This window comes from Dermochelys coriacea, chromosome 14 (assembly GCF_009764565.3).
Source record: "Dermochelys coriacea isolate rDerCor1 chromosome 14, rDerCor1.pri.v4, whole genome shotgun sequence".
Taxonomy (NCBI): domain Eukaryota; kingdom Metazoa; phylum Chordata; order Testudines; family Dermochelyidae; genus Dermochelys; species Dermochelys coriacea.
In genome coordinates this window covers 38,594,656-38,612,567 of record NC_050081.1, presented here as the reverse complement: position 1 = coordinate 38,612,567, position 17,912 = coordinate 38,594,656, and the positions used below count along the sequence as shown (strand labels likewise).

The following is a 17,912-nucleotide window of genomic DNA, read 5'->3' as shown; positions in this document are numbered from 1 at the left end:
TCCCTGCTTTTCAGCCTCTGCCCTATCCCTCCCCCAGCAGCTGGGTGAGTCCTGCTGTTTCCCCTGCAAACACCCCCCCTCCAGCCTCCTCACTCCTGTACCCAGCCAAACAGTCCTCAAGGAAAGTTGGCAGTGGTGGGCCTCTTTCTATACTAACCACTAGACCCTGTTCTGACTGATGTAGGCTGGCTTCCCACCTCTCCTCCTGCTCTAACCATTAACCCCACTTCCCTCCCAGAGCCAGGGAGAGAACCCAGGAGTCCTGGCTCCCAGCCCCCCACCCACTGCTCTAACCCCCTGCCGAACAGCAGGTCCTGGGACACTTGTCCCTTATCGCAGTAGTTTTGTTCCCTGGACGTTTTGAGCCGGGGATGGAAGTAGGGGAGCTGGGAACACTGCTGCCTGTGGGCCATGCAAGGCTAGTGGAGGTGGGGTAAGTAGGGGAGGGAGGACCAGAAAGGGGGATGGGTCTAATTTGGAGGATCCCCCCCAGATCCCACCATCTGCAGAAATGCAGGGATCCCTCCATGCTGCTGCATTGAGCCCCATAAGCCCCCCTCATGAGTGAACCCAGCAGGGACTCTCAGGCCACTTAAGGGACATCCAGGAGCCATCTCAGAAGAAAAATGTGGATCTCCAGGGGCAAAGTTTCAACTCACAGGTTAGTTCCCTCTTGGGATGTTGGAGATCTCTAATACTAGGAGTCACGCCAGCAGAGCTATGGCCCATGCACACCTGTCTGAGCCCAGCCATGGGGCTATCGGGAAGACCCCACCAATGGAAAGACAGACACCAAATCCACATCCAAACTACAGATGTTGAAGCTTTATTTGAGGGCCCCTGAATGATACCCAGGTAGCCTGGAAAATGCTAAAACCAAAAAGGAAGTTTACAGGGGGTTAAGATCTGTTGCAGCAGAAGTAGATGCTCATTTGGAGTCCAAAGTCCACTCAGGGAAGCAATTACAGCTACAAGACTCCATTCCAAAGGAAGTGAAGGTAGCAGTGAAGACAGAGGTCGCTGGAGAGGGCTAGAGCAATGAATACGCTGGTGTAAATCAGGATTAACCCTGTTTTCAGTGGAAACGAGGTCAGAATCCAGTCCTGAAAAGGCACCATTTGCGGTTAGACAGGGCTGAATCCTGACCTAGAAACCCAGGATGAATCCAGAGCGAGTCCACCAATGTCAATGGAGGCGATCCTTAAGTCACACCAACTTGAGTCACTCTGGTTGCCCCCTCACAGAGAAGGTCAAACTCCACCAACACCAGCAAACCTCAGAGCAGAATCTGGGTCATCGCTTGTATCCCCCTGAAGACCCATTAGAATTATACTCAGTATATCTCACCCATGAATGTCTTCCACAATGGAGCAACAATGGTTTCTACTATCTGAGGGATGGGAAATCTGGGCCATTTTGCTTGTGAGCCTCTTCCACAATTAACCCGTTTTGTTCATTGTACTTGGCTTGTCGAAGAGCTAACCCTCCCCCCCCCACCCAGTAGCTAATACATCATCATCTTCACCATCGCCGGGATGTAGTTGACCATCTCTGCCACGGTCTTCACGATGTTCCTGCTGAAGACTCTGGCCACACAAGTGTCCCATCGGGGCATTTTGATGTTGTACTGGACTTGCCCTTCCACATGGAAGATGGATATTTCATTCTCCTGCATGCCAGACACAAAGACCAGCACCGTGGTCTCGCTTTGGATGGTCATCCTGGCATTTTGCTGGACACAAAGCGGCTCCTGGGAGAACTCGCTCAGTGCTAGATTGAAACAGGCCTTGAGCTCCTTGGTCAGCCGCCTCTGGGACTCCAGACGCGTCCGGACATGGAGGAGCCACTCGATGCTCAGGGGTTCTGGGCTGGTGGATTTAACCACACACCCACCCAAGTGTCATCTCCTGACCTTTGCTGGGACTTGATTGCAGGAGACCAATACCATCTACAAAGGAAGGAAATTGGGGTTAGTTCCCTGGAGACCTGGGTTCACACTCATCCCCCCCGTCACAAGTGAGATGAGTTTTCATTTGGTCTCAGCCTAGTTTGGTTAGTAGACCTAGTTGAAATAAACTGGAAACTGAGTAGACCCCCTTGTGACATGAATCCTGCCAAGTTCAACATCGTTTCTGGTCTCCACTTAGAGGAGTCTAGTGGGTTGGGAGGGGGGGCCGGTGCAGCTGTGAGCCAGGACTCCTGGGTTCTATCCCTGGACCTTCCACTGACTGTATAAATGTCCCGTTTCACATATGGAGAAATGGAGGCACAGAGGGGGGAAAGATACTTGACAAAGGTGGCTGTTCTTTTAAAAAAACTCCCAAGGGAATGCACCATTGTGTGGTCTTTCAGTCACCACCCTTGAGACTTCCCAGTGGGTCAGAACCTGGTGAGTGGGGTGGCCCCGAAATGTTTTTCCCATCCCAGAAACATTTGAGATTTCAAGAAAAATTTGCTATTCTACACTGGAACTGAAGTGAGCTCTTTCCAAGTCCTCTGTGCAAAACCAGAGAGGCACCTGGTATGGACCCACCCCTTTATTTTGACCAAAAACTCCATTATGGACCCCAGCAATCGTCCCAACAAAGCTGTCTTTGACCCTGCCCCCTTCTGAGAGAAAGTTTCAGTTTCCACTAACTTTTGGGCATCAAAATTCCCAGCCTGTTCTGCTCACTGCCCTGCCCTTCCCACACTGCTGTGGCAGGGGGGTTAAAGTCCTGCTCCAGCTACATGGAAGAAAGCTGGCTCCTCTCCTCAGTATTCTCCAAGGTTACTAAGGGTTACGTCTACACTGCAGTGCCAACCTGCTGCACTGAATTGGAGTGCCCAGGCTTGGCGCTACACGTGCGGACATTAGGTTTGGGCTAGACACACATCCATGCCGCAGGGTTGAGCCCAAGTCTAGCCCAAGCCTGAACATCTACACTGCAATTTTATAGCCCCCAGCCCAAGCCCTAGTCAGCTTACCCAGGCCAGCCAGGGGTCTTTCAATACCATGTAGACGTACCTGTGGTCAGATACTTTCCCTCAACTCCAGGCTGTTCATGCTCAGCTAGAACCCCAGAACTTTCCCCATTATTTCCCACACACTCTTGTTTGCTACTTAGCATGAAACTAGGGATCAGATCCTCCCATACACCCTAGGGATCAGCCCCCATTTAACCAACTGATTTACTTGGATTAACAGCGACTCAGGGCATGGACAGTCTCTGCACAGCACACCAGGTCCTGCAAGCTCATTTGGGAATAGAACCCAGGAGTCCTGACCCCACATGCATTCTCCTCTCACCCACTAGCTCCCATTCCCCTCCCAGAGCCAGAGAGAGAACCCAGGAGTCCTGGTTCCCTGCTCTAACCACTAGACCCCCCCTCCCAGAATCAAGGAGGGAACCCAGGAATCCTAACCTTAAGCCCTACTGTAATACACCTGTATGCAGCAGTCCCTCAGTTAAAGTACCCCAAAGACATGGCTATCCTACAGCAGTAGGTTCCACAGGTTATTAAAAACATTCATCAAGACATATTGGAAAGTTAAAACATTCCTAGGAAAGAGAACACAATACTAAAAGTTACAAGGGTTAAATAACAGCAACAAGGTTATTAGAACACCCTCTAAAAAGCCCCCAAATCCTAGCCCCTGTTTAACCCCTTACCAGGTCAGGGGACCCGCCTGTGTTTTCCAGACAAAAGAAAGACCAGACAGCACATACCCCTCCAACCACACAAACAATAATATAGTAGAAACAGCCCCTCTTGTGTCCTTTTTATAAGCAAGTAGCTCCCAAGGGAGGCTGGGAGTTGGGAGCTAGGAATGCTGGGAATTGTAGTTTCTTAGCCAATTTGCAAAAGGCTCCATTTCTGATTGGCCGGGGAATGAAAGGGGGCCGGGCCTTAGACACCATCTATCTAATACATTGGTCTTTTCCGTTCTTCCCTATCCAGGGTATGAGCTTGGCTGTGATTGGCCCAGCCCACCCAGACACCTGGGTCTCAAGGTTCCACTGGCCACACCCCTCTCCTCTCTGATTGGTCAGTTTTTTATGGCTTGGGGTGCCTGATTGGTCCCAAGGGGGGGTGTCCCAGCTATTTAAAGCTCATGGGTGGGTTATGCCCCTATGGTGGTTGGAGCTGGGTGTTGTGTTTCTTGTCTTGTCTCTGGAGTAGCTGTAATGGAGTGTGTAAGTTGTGGGGGGCAGAGGGGTATTAAGGCTGGTTCTCTGGGGTGGGGGGTAATGGCAATGGTAGCTGTGGGAAGAGATTGGTAGATATGTGAGGTAGGAGGCCTGGTGGCAGGGTGTTGTTGGGTACTTAGCTTGTCTTTAATTTCTCTCCCTGGACTAGATGACCCCCAGTCCTGCCCCCTATTTGTATGGGGGAAGTTGTCTGTCTCTTAATAGCCAAGCCCCACCTGGTGACTGGGAAGCTGTGAGATCCCCAAGTTTGGGGGAGGATGATGGGATCCTCTAGGGCTGAGAGGGTCATGTTGGGGGGGCCCAGGTGTAGTGGGCTGGGGGCGGTCACAGCTTTGTCACCTGCACCTGTGTGAAATTTGTATTCCTTGTCTGCTTCCCTATCTAGTGCCCCCTAGCAGGGACAGGCCCCATTTCTAGCCCCCCTGAGCCAGCTGGTCCCTGCCCTGGGGCCAGGTGGGAGCTGGCACTGCTTGTGCCCCATTTCCCACCCCCCCCCCTGAGCTGGCCAGTCCCATGCCTGAGCGCTGGATTGGGGCCTGGGCCCCATTCCCTGTCCCCTCTGGGGAGGAGTGGTGGGATAGTTGCTGGTGGGGTGCTCACCTCTCCCCTTCCCCCCCACCACTAGGGGATGGTTCTGACCCACTTGAAGGTCCAGCCTGGCGAGTGCATCACCGTGAAGGGGATGGTGCTGCCAGATGCCAAGAGGTGAGTCTGGGCTCATGGGCATGAGGAGGGAAGGGTTAACCTGATCCCTGGGGGGCAATGCTGGGGTCCCCCTGCTGCCAAACAGCCCAGTGGGGGAGTCTCTGGGACCCATGGGTGGGTCTCAGCCTGCCAAGGGGGCAGCATCTCCCTGCAGGCCCCTCACCCCCTGGATCTGCATTGTCTCAGTGCCCCTGAATCCTCTAGGGATCCATGTCTCAGCCCTGACCCCCCCACAGCTCCCCCTCAAGGGGGTATGTGCTAGTAGGCTCCCCCATGGGATGGGGGAGCTGGTCTCCCCAGGACTGATCCCTAGGGGGCTGGCTCTCAGCCCCCTGCATGGGGTGAGCTCAGTGGGACAGAGCCCCACAGATAGGGGTGGAAGGGAAGCTGGGCTGCAGGGTGCCTGGGGCTGGTGTCCCCCCAATGCTCCCCTCCACCCTGGGAAGGGGCTGGAGGGCAGCAGAGGATGCTGGGAAAGCTGGGCCATAGGCTGGTGTATTGTGGGAAGCTCCCAGGTGATTATGCTGCTGAGGATGCTGGGAAACTTTCCCGCAGGGCTGCAGCTTTAGCCCAGGGCATTCTGGGAGACTTGCCCATGACCTGGAGCCTGTGGGAGACACAGCAGGGGATGCTGGGGGAATTCCCATGATGCAATGCATGTCACTGCATGGGGCTCCATGATGTGGTGCTGTCCCAGAGGATGGTGGGAAGCTTCCCAATGCACCAGTGCAATAAATTGAGCAGAGGGGATTCTAGGAGATTCTCCCATGGTGAAGGGGGATTTCCCATGATGCTCTGCATGGCAGAGGGGTGGCTGGAGGCGTCCCACAATGCAAAGCAAGTGGCTGTACCTATTTGGGGGGGGCCCTGGGGCAGGATCCCTGCTGGCCCCTGGGGAAGCTGCCTGGCCCAGGTAGGGGCTCCCAGCCTCTCTCTCTCTCCCTTCCAGCTTTGCCCTGAACATGGGCAGGGCTGGCTCGGACCTGGCCCTTCACTTCAACCCCCGGTTCGAGAGCCACGGGGACGCCCGCATCATCATCTGCAACTCACTGCAGGGCGGGGAATGGGGGGAGGAGCAGCGTGAGCCAGACTTCCCCTTCCAGCCGGGGCAGGATGCCAAGGTGAGGGGGGCACTGCCTAGGGGAAGATCCCAGCTCTCCCTCTGTGGGGTGGGAGACGAATCATGAGCTCTCTGGGAGAGAGCACCACCCCTTTCTCACCTAGCTAGGGTGGGGTGCAGGGCACTGTCTAGGGGAAGATCACAGCTCCCATTCCTGGTGTGAATGGGGGGGGGCAGGGCACTGGGGTGGGGGTAGATGCCATGTTTTGGGGGCAGGACTCACTCTCTCTGAGGGCAGCCTTCTCCCATCTCTGTGGGGCACTGTGAGGAAGATCGTAGCTTCCCTTTGCTGGGGTCAGATGGGACACAGCACTGTGTAGGGAAGACCGCAGCCACCCATCTTGAGCAGATGAGTATTGTCCTTGTTGGCATGGGGGGGCATGTAAGGTTAGGATGATATTTAACCCTGGAGGGGGCAGGTGTCTCTGGCTCCACCCCTCACCCTCTGGCTCCTCCCCCCAGATCTGCATCTCCTTCGATGCCCAGGAGCTGACGGTGGCACTGCCAGGGGAGCAGCAGCTCAAGTTCCCCAACAGGCTGGGGCTGGAGGCCATTGAATTCTTCTCGGTGGAGGGAGACTTCAGGGTCAAGTCCATTAAGTTCAAATAGCTCCTCCCCCTCCCTGCTGGCTCCACCCCCTCCATGGGGGGTTAAAATCTACCAATAAACATGAATCTGCTCATCACCCTGTGCTGTCCCTGGGCTCGTTATTCACCTCAGTTCAGCCTGGGAGCTGGCCCAGGGGAGCTGCCTGGGTGGAGGCTGGGCAGGCAGCAGGTGCTAGGTGTGTGTGGGGGGGAGGGAGATTCTCCTTCAGGGACATGGATCTATCTGGGACCCATACAGGAGGTGGGGGGAGTCTAGGGGTGCAATACTGGAACATGGTCTAGTGGTTGGGAACCTGGGTTCCATTCCTGGCTCCAGGAGGGGAGTGGGATCTAGTGGGTTTTGGGGGGTGGGGATGTAGGCTGGGAGTCAGGACTCCTGGGTTCTCTCCCTGGCCATGGTAGGGGAAACAACATCCTGGAGGGAGAGGACAGGGGCTGTTGCATGCCTTTCACCTTCTCCTCTCCCACTTTGAAATTTTCTTTCTTGACTTTCTCACTGTCCAGTGGGACCTTTCTTCTCAAGGGTCTGTTTCTCCCTCCTAGAGTTGGGCCACCTAGAGGGGATCAGGCCCATGTCCCATTGCATAAACCAGCTGTTCTCTAACTGGAGTCTGTGGGTCTATTGACACTGCAAAGGGCTCTGCAAATTAGTATGGGGGGAAAAAACCTCACTGCTCACCTGCATTCAGAGCAGACACATGGGGGGGGTTTGTGTGTGTCACATGCACTCCCACATTTGTGCCTTTCCCTTTGGCCCTGGTGCTGATGGGGCAGAGCAGGGGTTTCTCCTTGGCTAGCTGCTTCCTGCTCCTGGAGTCCATGGCTGTGAACCCACCTCCTAAGGCTGGGGTGGGGCAGATAATCTCTTCTGCAGTGATGCTGCAATTTTTGGTGGGCCTCCCAACCCAGACAGACTGGGTGATCTGTTGAGGTGAGTCAGGGGTGGGAGGTGGGGCTCCCTCCCCAAGCCCTCAAATGTTTGGGGGCTGCAGAGGCATGTTTTGGGGGGAGCAGTGAGCCTGAACACTTCAGAATGGAAGTCTCCAGGAGAACTAGCACTGTCCATGCTGGCACATTTCTCGGTGAAACTTGTGTCTGCTAGAGGTGGGGTTTTTTCCCCGCACACCTTTGGCCAACAACATTTTACTGATAAATGGGCTTGTGTGGACATAGCTTCAGTAAATACTGATTAACTTTTCTGGATGGCCTCCTGCAGACAAATCCTGAGTTAAATGCACTCAGGCCTCATGGGCAGATTGTAAATAGTTTTTATAATGAAACAAGTCCCCAGAAAATCCTTTAAATAAAGGAGAAATAATTCACAGGGTTTTACAAAAGTACCAAGGGAATATTCTGCTTCCACCACCTGTGCCCCAATGCTTGCAAGGCACCAGTCCCTACACCCCTCTCCATGGCCTAACCATCACACATGTACAGGCATGGACCTCCAACTGTTAACAGGCATCCCTGAAACCACTCCCCTGGCTGTTGGTGTTTTCTAGGACTGGCTACTCTTCCTCCCAGCCCTCGTTAAGGCTGCCCCTTTGCTCTCACAGCTATTGTGCAGAGCACAACATGTGCTTACAGTGTTCTGAATTTTCCCCACCACTTCCAGCCTCTCCTTTAACAGCATCATCTGCCTGTCAGGTGGCCCAATGCACACTTGCCCACCATCCAACAGTTACCAGGGTGATTGTGAAATGTTCCTTCTTTCTGTCCATGCAGCCTGTATGTCACTTCATTAACCAGGGTATCAGAGGGGAAGCCGGCTCTCCCAGAATAAAAGGATCAAGCGCCACGTCATTAGTGTCCATAGTGTTCCTGGGGGGCAAACAGCCCTTCCTCCATTAATTTAAACAGCATTGAGTGTTGAAAGATCCTTCTAGCAGGGTCTCTCCCAAATCACCCTGCCTCTGTCTTTGCGCACCATGGAGAAATACCACTTTGTGTTTATAAATTCTGTGCCCTGGTTAGGGGGGCAAATGACACACGGTTCCGATCAGCTGTCCTGACACTGGGAACCCCACATGTGCAAAGCCACCAGTGATTTCCTGAGCATTACCCAGCATCGTGACTGGGTTGGCCAGCACCTTGCCAATGGCACAGCTGACCTGCCTCAGCACGGCTCCAACAGTTGATCTCCCTGTGCCGAATTCGTTAGCTACAGACCAATGATGTCATGGGGTGGCCAATTTACAGAGGGCAGTGGTAAGCCGCTTCCCCAGGGGTATGGACGCTACGTGTCGCTGAAGGCTCATGAGTCAGTTCTGCACCGAGCCCAGAAAAGGTAACCTACCCCAGCCGGACGCTGTCTTGCCGCTGCTGGGTTGCCCCAGCTCTGCAGAATCATCCTCTCCCACCGACCCACACTGGGTTCCTGGGCCCAGAAATGGTGCTGAATGCTGTGTAGCTGATCTAGGACCCAGCCCTCTAGTTCCAACAGTTCCTGTCAAGGTTTCTTCCCCACTCTGAACTCTAGGGTACAGATGTGGGGACCTGCATGAAAACCCCCCAAAACTTATTTTTAGCAGCTTAGGTTAAAACTTCCCCAAGGTACAAACTATTTTACTTTTTGCCCTTGGACTTTATTGCTGCCACCACCAAGCGTCTAACAAATATATAATATGGAAGGAGCCTGCTTGGAAATGTCTTTCCCCCCAAAATCCTCCCAAACCCTACACCTGCTTTCCTGGGGAAGGCTTGATAAAAATCCTCACCAATTTGCATAGGTGAACACAGACTCAAACCCTTAAGAACAATGAAAAAGCAATCAGGTTCTTAAAAGAAGAATTTTAATTGAAGAAAAAAAAATAAAAGAATCACCTCTGTAAAATCGGGATGGTAAATACCTTACAGGGTAATCAGATTCAAAACAAAGAGAATCCCTCTAGGCAAAACCTTAAGTTACAAAAAGACACAAAAACAGGAATATCCATTCCATTCAGCACAGCTTATTTTATCAGCCTTTTAAACAAAACAGAATCTAACGCGTCTCTAGCTAGAGACTTACTAAGTTCTAAGACTCCATCATGTTCTGTCCCGGCAAAAGCATCACCCAGACAGAGAAAACCTTTGTTTCCCCGCTCCGGCTTTGAAAGTATCTTGTCTCCTCGTTGGTCATTTTGGTCAGGTGCCAGCGAGGTTGTCCTAGCTTCTTAACCCTTTACAGGTGAAAAGGTTTTTCCTCTGGCCAGGAGGGATTTTAAAGGTGTTTACCCTTCCCTTTATATTTATGACAACTCCATATTATCCTCTGCCTCCTGCTGCCACCAACACAGCGTTGTCTCTGCCAGAGAATATTCTCCTGCTCCCCCATCATCTGCGCGGTGGTGCAACGGGTAAAATCCAAGGCCAAATTGTTCAGCTTTGACTGCTGTAATACAGACCAAGCAATCTGTGTATCGGCGGTTGCCAGCATGGCGGAGGGGAGCAGTGTTGGATCCAGGCTGGCTGGCAGCAGGTTGACAATGGTGCGAGCCCAGGGCGAAAGGAACCATGGGGGTGCAGACAGTGGAAACCTGGGACTTTAAAAAAAAAAAATTTGAACCCACCTGGCTTCCCACAATTCACAGCAAAAACAATCCCAGGATGCTCGCTGCTCAGGAGTGAAGCAAAGGACCATGGAATATTCCTGGAGGATGTTACACCCTCAGTTTGCAGCAAATGGCTGCCGTACTTCCCACATTGTGAACTGAAAACAGAACGGACCGTGCGTGGGCACGCCATTGCATCCTGCAAGTTACCCGACATGCATCAGAGAGCTTCGGATTAAAGCCCCCATGTAGATCCGTATTTATACTCTGCCGAACACTTTAAAGATTCTGAAAAGTCTAGTAAACCATAGCCACCATCCTGACACCTGAACCATGTACCGGATTCTCCCCTCCTCACCTTTACACACGACGATTAAATTCTCCCCCCACCCAGAGACGAACTCCAGCTTCTCCCCCCCGCCCCATCGGATCAGCAGCCTGGCATTGTCCTGCACATCCTTGGGCTCCTGGTTGAAACCCTGCCAGGCTTGGTCAAAACAGGCCCTCAGGGCATTCGTGTCTCCATGACAAGACCCCAGTTCACTTGACACTCTCCGTAGGGTGTCAGCGCTCAGTGATGGCTGGTGGGTGCGTAGCTGAGCCAGGTACACATGCACTGGGATCTTCTCAGCATGGTACTGGGGTCCGCCGGCCGCATAGCGCACAGAGATCTCACATTCCCCCTTCCCCGAGGTGAACGTGAGCTGCCTCTTGCTGCATTGGATCAGCAGCCTGGCGTTCTCCTGCACGTACTGGGGCTCCTGACGGAAACCCTGCCAGGCACAGTGAAAACAGGCTCTAAGTTTGCCTCTGTCCCCACTACACGACCTCAGTTTGTGCACTACGCTCCGTAGGGTGTCGGTGCTCAGAGGTTCTGGGCGGGCGTGTAACCGAGCCAGGTACATGTCCACGGGGAGCTCCCCGACCTCATACAGGGGTCTCCCATCGCTGTACTGCACAGAGATCTCACACTGCCCCTCCCCTGACAGGAACTCCAGGCTGCCCCTGTCCCAATCCAATCTCATCCTGGCATTCTCCTGCATGCACCAGGGCTCCCAGCTGAACTGGGCAATGGTCTCCCCAAAGCAGCTGCTCAGATCCTTGCCCAGTGCCCCCCAGGACTCCAGTGTGTTTCGAACCCTCTCCAGGATACTGATGCTCAGCGGTTCTGGGTGCGAGTTCGTCCAAGCTGAAAACACACCCCAGGTTTTCTCTGTAATGTGGTACTGGGGCTCCCCGGCGCTGCAGGACACACTAATCTCACACTGCCCCTGCCCGGAGATGAACTCCAGCTCCCCCCCGTCCCAGCGGATCAGCAGCCTGGCGTTCCCCTGCACGCACTGGGGCTCCCGGCAAAACCTCTCCAGGGCGAGGTGCAGGCAGCTGCCCAGCTCCTCACCCAGCTCCCCGCATCGCTCCAGTCCATCCCGCGCTCCCTGCAGGGTCTCCATGCTCAGCACCTCGGGGCGGGCGTGTAACCTGGCCAGACACACGTCCCCCGTGGGCTCAGCGACGTGGCCCTGGGGCTCCCCATCGGTATCACACACTCGCATCTCACACTCCCCCTCCCCTGAGGTGAGCGTCAGCTCTGCCCCCTCACTGCGGTCTCCCATCCTGGCGCTGCCCCCACACACGAGGGCTCCCCGCTGGACTCGGTGGAAGCAGCTTCTCCGGGATTTGGATGCTTCCTCTGGTGAGTCACTCTCTGCGCTGTGATGTGCAACTTAGCCCACTCACAGACTTTGGGTTGGACCCTGCTGAAGGCCCATCCACGGCCCTAATGGTCACTTGCCCATTCTGCCTGCCTTCTCCCCTCTGATGCACCCGCGCCATGGGCCAAGATCCAGTTTTGTGTTGCCCGTTGCACTCTAGGTCGGAGTCCTGCAAGGCTGAAACGGGCTCTCAGCTCATCCGTTGCATTCACAGGACGGAGCAGATGCAGGTCACAGGGATTCAGTTGGGTCCTTCTGGGGCGTCCTCCTCCCAAGGGCTCTGCTCAGCTTCTCTCCTGCCCTGCTCCAGCAGGTCCTGAGAAGGAAACGAGAGACACCCATTTCAACTGGAGAACATTAGGGCTGGTCAGGGGCACAGGTGCCGACTCTGTGGGTGCTCTGGGACTGGAGCACCCATGGGGAAAATGGAGGGTGTGCTGAGCACCCACTGGCAGCCCCCTCTATCGGCTTCCCCCCCAACTCCCCCAATGCCTCCCGCCCACTGGTGGGCCCCACAGATCAGCGCCTCCCCCTCCCTCCCCGTGCCTCCGACTGCAGTCATCAGCTGTTTTGCAGCATGCTGGGGACTCTGGGGGGGAAGGAGCACACGGTGCACTCGGGGGAGAGGCGGAGCAGGGAAGGGGCAGCAGTGGGAAGAAGCGGGTGGGGTGGGGCTCTGGAGGAGGGGGTGGAGTGAGAGCGGGGCCTGGGGCAGAGCCAGGGGTTGAGAACCCCCCAGCATGTTGTACAGTCAGCGCCTGTGGTCAGGGGGGTGAGTCTGGAGTCTCCCAGAGCTACAGGGCTCAGGTCACAGCCCCAGGCAATGGCTCATGGAGCAGACACAGGAGAGAAGTATTTCTGTCCTTAACGGCACCAGGCGGGGTGTCCAACACGCAGCCCGGGGCCGGATCCAGCCTTCGCTCTGCGTTTACATGGCTGCAGGACGTGTTCAGCTTGTGCAGGGTTTGGGAGTGGAGGCACCAAAGGAACGAGGCGCCGTGACGCTAAGTGTCACCACGCCTGACTTTCCGGTGTCTGGCAGATCCCTGCCATTCACCGCACCTGAGTTCGGCACCTAGGCTCCTATACAACGAACGGGGAGAGCCAGGCACAGAGACAGCGATTCACAAAAGCCAGCAGGTTGGGCAGGGGGCCACCTAAGTCAGCCAATGGGAGGGGTGCACGGTGGATAAATAACGGAAAAGTCATTGGAGCAGGGGACTGGATCCTTGTTCTCCCACTGCTGAGCACAGCTACCGGATTGGGTCCCGCAGGTGAGTGAGGCAGATTCATAGATACTAAGGTCAGAAGGGACCATTCTGATCATCTAGTCCGACCTCCTGCACAGCGCAGGCCACAGAACGTCACCCACCCACTCCTATGAAAAACCTCACCCATGTCTGAGCTATTGAAGTCCTTAAATCATGGTTCAAAGACTTCAAGGAGCAGAGAAGCCTCCCTCAAGTCAACCATGCCCCATGCTACAGAGGAAGGCGAAAAACCTCCAGGGCCTCTCCAATCTGCCCTGGAGGAAAATTTCTTCCCGACCCCAAATATGGCAATCAGCTAAACCCTGAGCATATGGGCAAGATTCACCAGCCAGATACTATAGAAAATTCTTTCCTGGGTAACTCAGATCCCATCCATCTAATATCCCATCTCAGGGGATTTGGCCTATTTACCCTGAATATTTAAAGATCAATTATTTACCAAAATCCCATCATCCCATCATACCATCTCCTCCATAAACTTATCGAGTAGAATCTTAAAGCCAGATAGATCTTTTGCCCCCACTGCTTCCCTTGGAAGGCTATTCCAAAACTTCACTCCTCTGATGGTTAAAAACCTTCATCTGATTTCAAGTCTAAACTTCCTGGTGGCCAGTTTATACCCATTTGTTCTTGTGTCCACATTGGTGCTGAGGTTAAATAATTCCTCTCCCTCTCCTGTATTTATCCCTCTGATATATTTATAGAGAGCAATCATATCTCCCCTCAACCTTCTTTTAGTTAGGCTAAACAAGCCAAGCTCTTTAAGTCTCCTTTCATAAGACAAGTTTTCCATTCCTCGGATCATCCTAGTAGCCCTTCTCTGTACCTGTTCCAGTTTGAATTCATCCTTTTTAAACATGGGAGACCAGAACTGCACACAGTATTCTAGGTGAGGTCTCACCAGTGCCTTGTATAATGGTACTAAAACCTCCTTATCCCTACTGGAAATGCCTCTCCTGATGCATCCCAAAACCGCATTAGCTTTTTTCACAGCCATATCACATTGGCAGCTCATAGTCATCCTATGATCAACCAATACTCCAAGGTCCTTCTCCTCTTCCGTTACTTCTAATTGATGCGTCCCCAACTTATAGCTAAAATTCTTGTTATTAATCCCTAAATGCATAACCTTACACTTCTCACTATTAAATTTCATCCTATTACTATTACTCCAGTTTACAAGGTCATCCAGATCCTCCTGTAGAATATCCCGATCCTTCTCCGAATTGGCAATATCTCCCAGCTTTGTATCATCTGCAAACTTTATTACCACACTCCCACTTTTTGTGCCAAGGTCAGTAATAAAAAGATTAAATAAGATTGGTCCCAAAACCGATCCCTGAGGAACTCCACTGGTAACCTCCCTCCAACCTGACAGTTCGCCTTTCAGTAGGACCCGTTGCAGTCTCCCCTTTAACCAATTCCTTATCCACCTTTTGATGTTCATATTGATCCCCATCTTCTCCAATTTAACTAATAATTCCCCATGTGGCACGGTATCAAATGCCTTACTGAAATCTAGGTAAATTAGATCCACTGCATTTCCTTTATCTAAAAAATCTGTTACTTTTTCAAAAAAGGAGATTAGGTTGGTTTGGCACGATCTACCTTTTGTAAAACCATGTTGTATTTTGTCCCATTTACCATTGACTTCAATGTCCTTAACTAATTTCTCCTTCAAAATTTTTTCCAGGACCTTGCATACTACAGATGTCAAACTAACTGGCCTGTAGTTACCCGGAATACTTTTTTTTCCTTTCTTAAAAATAGGAACTATATTAGCAATTCTCCAATCATTCGGTACTATTCCTGAGTTTACAGATACATTAAAAATTCTTGCTAATGGGCTTGCAATTTCAGGTGCCAATTCCTTTAATATTCTTGGATGAAGATTATCTGGGCCCCCTGATTTAGTCCCATTAAGCTGTTTCAGTTTCGCTTCTACCTCTGATATGGTAATATCTACCTCCATATCCTCATTCCCATTTGTCATGCTACCATTATCCCCAAGATCCTCTTTAGCCTTATTAAAGACTGAGGCAAAGTATTTGTTTAGATATTGGGCCATGCCTAGATTATCTTTAACCTCCACTCCATCCTCAGTGTTAAGCAGCCCCACTTCTTCCTTCTTAGTTTTCTTCTTATTTATATGGCTATAGAACCTTTTACCATTGGTTTTAATTCCCTTTGCAAGGTCCAACTCTACTCGACTTTTAGCCTGTCTCACTTGATCCCTACATGTTCTGACCTCAATTAGGTAGCTTTCCTTGCTGATCCCTCCCATCTTCCACTCCCTGTATGCTTTCTGCTTCTTCTTAATCACCTCTCTAAGATGCTTGCTCATCCAGCTTGGTCTACAACTCCTTCCTATGAGTTTTTTCCCCTTTCTTGGGATACAGGCTTCCGATAGCTTCTGCAGCTTTGATTTAAAGTAATCCCAGGCCTCCTTTACCTTTAGATCCATAAGTTCTTCAGTCCAATCCACTTCCCTAACTAATTTCCTTAATTTTTGAAAGTCAGCCCTTTTGAAATCAAAAACCCTAGTTGCAGATTTATTTTTGTTAATCCTTCCATTTAGTTTGAACTGAATTAGCTCATGATCACTTGAGCCAAGATTGTCCCCTACAACCATTTCTTCTATGAGGTCCTCGCTACTCACCAAAATTAAATCTAAAATGGCATTCCCTCTAGTTGGTTCAGCAACTACTTGATGAAGGAATCCATCAGCTATTGCATCTAGGAAAATCTGAGCCCTATTATTATTACTAGCACTGGTCCTCCAGTCTATATCTGGGAAGTTAAAGTCTCCCATGATCACGCAGTTTCCATTAGTATTTACTTTATTAAAGACATTAAAAAGGGCTGTATCCATATCCAAATTAGATCCTGGAGGTCTATAGCACACCCCAAGCACTATCGTAGGAGAGGCTTTACTAATTATTTTCCCCAATGTAATTTTTGCCCAGACAGACTCTGTCTTATCCATTGAATCGCTTCTTATTTCTTTACATTCTACCTCATCATTGATATACAATGCTACTCCACCCCCTTTACCTTTGTTTCTGTCTTTCCTAAAGAGCACATACCCTTCAATACCTGTAGTCCAGTCATGACTACTATTCCACCATGTTTCTGTTATCCCTATAATATCTGGTTTCACTTCCTGCACCAGTAGCTCTAGTTCCTCCATTTTGTTACCTAGACTCCTCGCATTGGTGTACAAACATCTTAATTTTTGCTGTTTGGCCTCGCTCACATTTTGTACCCTATTAGGCACAGTCATTCTACATCCAGTATAACCTATTAGACTAGTATCCACACCGCCCTCGCTCCTTATATACATTCTCCTACCCACGGCTGTATCCATTCTTACTTCATCTTCTTCCCTCTCAATGCTAAAATCTGGCGTGGAGATTTTCTGGACATCTCCCATCCATCTCCCCCCAATTCCTAGTTTAAAGCTCTCTTTATCAGTTGTGCCAGCCTCGATCCTAGAAGTCTATTTCCTTCCCTACTGAGATGAAGTCCATCCCGAGAGAACTGACCTCTGTCCATGAATGCCTCCCAGTGGTCATACATACATCCCAAAGCCCTCCTTATAGCACCACTGCCTAAGCCATCTGTTGACAGTCATCATCTTGTCAGACCTTTGTTGCCCTTCTCTAGGAACAGGAAGGATCCCGCTAAAGATCACCTGAGCCTCGATTTCCTTAAGCGTTTTCCCCAGCCTAGCATAGTCTCCCTTAATACTTTCCAGCGAGAATCTAGCCGTATCATTTATTCCCACATGAAGGATAATTAGGGGATTCTTTCCCGCTCCCTTTAGGATCCTTTTCAACCTCAGGTCTACATCCCGTATCTTAGCACCCGGAAGACAGCACACCCTTCTATTCTCAGGATCAGCTCTAGTTACAGGCCTGTCTATTCTTCTCAATAAAGAGTCCCCGATCACATAGACCTGCCTTTTCCTGGTGACAGTGCTATTCTCCAGTGTCTCCCCTGTTCTCTCTGGCTGCAAGTTCTTTCCATTCCTATTTTCCCTTACAATCTTCTTCAACCCATCCTGTATCCTCCTGGGGCTCATATTTGGTGTAGTCTCCCTTGACTCTTCCCCTTTTTCTATAGGGCTAGCCTCTCTTCTCTTCTTCCTTACCCTTCCACCTTTAGCAACTACCTGCTGAGCCCCTTCTTCATTTTCCAACTCTGCAAACCTGTTCCTAAGCTCTATTTCTCCTTCACTAGCCCGTCTTTTTCTCTGCCTGGTTCTTTGAGTCACATGTTTCCACTGACCACTTTCCTCATCCAGTCTCCCCTCAAAATTCCCCAGTCCTGCTTCCATCCGCGAGTCTGAGCTTTTCCCTTCAGATACCTCATATCTTTGCTCCATCATCTGCTCAAACCCCTTCCTAAACTCAACCAGACTTTCCACCTGCATCTCCAAAACTTGGATCTTTTCCTCCATCAGCTCTATCAGACGGCATTTCATGCAGAAAAAACTCTTACCGGTTCCCCCCTCCAGGATCATGTACATACCACAGCTTCCACATCCAGTCATCCTCAATGTGTCTTTCACTGCAGGAGTCACTCCCACAGCTGCCTCTGTATCTGTCATCTCCTTCCCACCTAAATCCTGTTAATCTGGGAAACACAAGCCACACCAAAAAGACCACACACCCCCCAGCAAAAGCAAACCCCAAACAAGCACCACAATACAAACTCCCTTTTCAAACTCCCACTCAAACTCCCCTGTTTAGAGCTCTGTTTGCTAGC

The 17,912-nt window shown here is 51.5% G+C and overlaps 1 protein-coding gene and 1 long non-coding RNA gene across 2 annotated transcripts; one reads left to right on the top strand and one right to left on the bottom strand.

Moving 5' to 3' along the window:
• Positions 1-803: 803 nt before the first annotated feature.
• Positions 804-3,864, bottom strand: LOC119842986. The gene is made up of 2 exons (XR_005288852.2): positions 3,654-3,864; positions 804-1,948 (listed from the first exon to the last, which is right to left on the bottom strand). It is a non-coding gene; the product is annotated as an uncharacterized LOC119842986 (long non-coding RNA).
• A 227-nt stretch (positions 3,865-4,091) lies between these two features.
• On the top strand, positions 4,092-6,703 carry LOC119842985 (16 kDa beta-galactoside-binding lectin-like). Its single transcript, XM_038371873.2, has 4 exons — positions 4,092-4,178; positions 4,819-4,898; positions 5,848-6,019; positions 6,481-6,703. Exons 1-4 carry the CDS (start codon positions 4,116-4,118, stop codon positions 6,625-6,627), a joined length of 462 nt encoding a protein of 153 aa, XP_038227801.1. The 5' UTR covers positions 4,092-4,115; the 3' UTR covers positions 6,628-6,703.
• Positions 6,704-17,912: the final 11,209 nt, after the last annotated feature.

Bases quoted from the DNA above. Each gene is read 5' to 3' on its own strand.
- LOC119842985 (XM_038371873.2), top strand. From the start codon at position 4,116: ATGGTGGTTGGAGCTGGGTGTTGTGTTTCTTGTCTTGTCTCTGGAGTA. The intron at 4,179-4,818 runs GTAAGTTGTGGG...CCCCACCACTAG, and splicing joins GAGTAGCTGTAATGGAGTGT to GGGATGGTTCTGACCCACTT. The intron at 4,899-5,847 runs GTGAGTCTGGGC...TCTCCCTTCCAG, and splicing joins GTGCTGCCAGATGCCAAGAG to CTTTGCCCTGAACATGGGCA.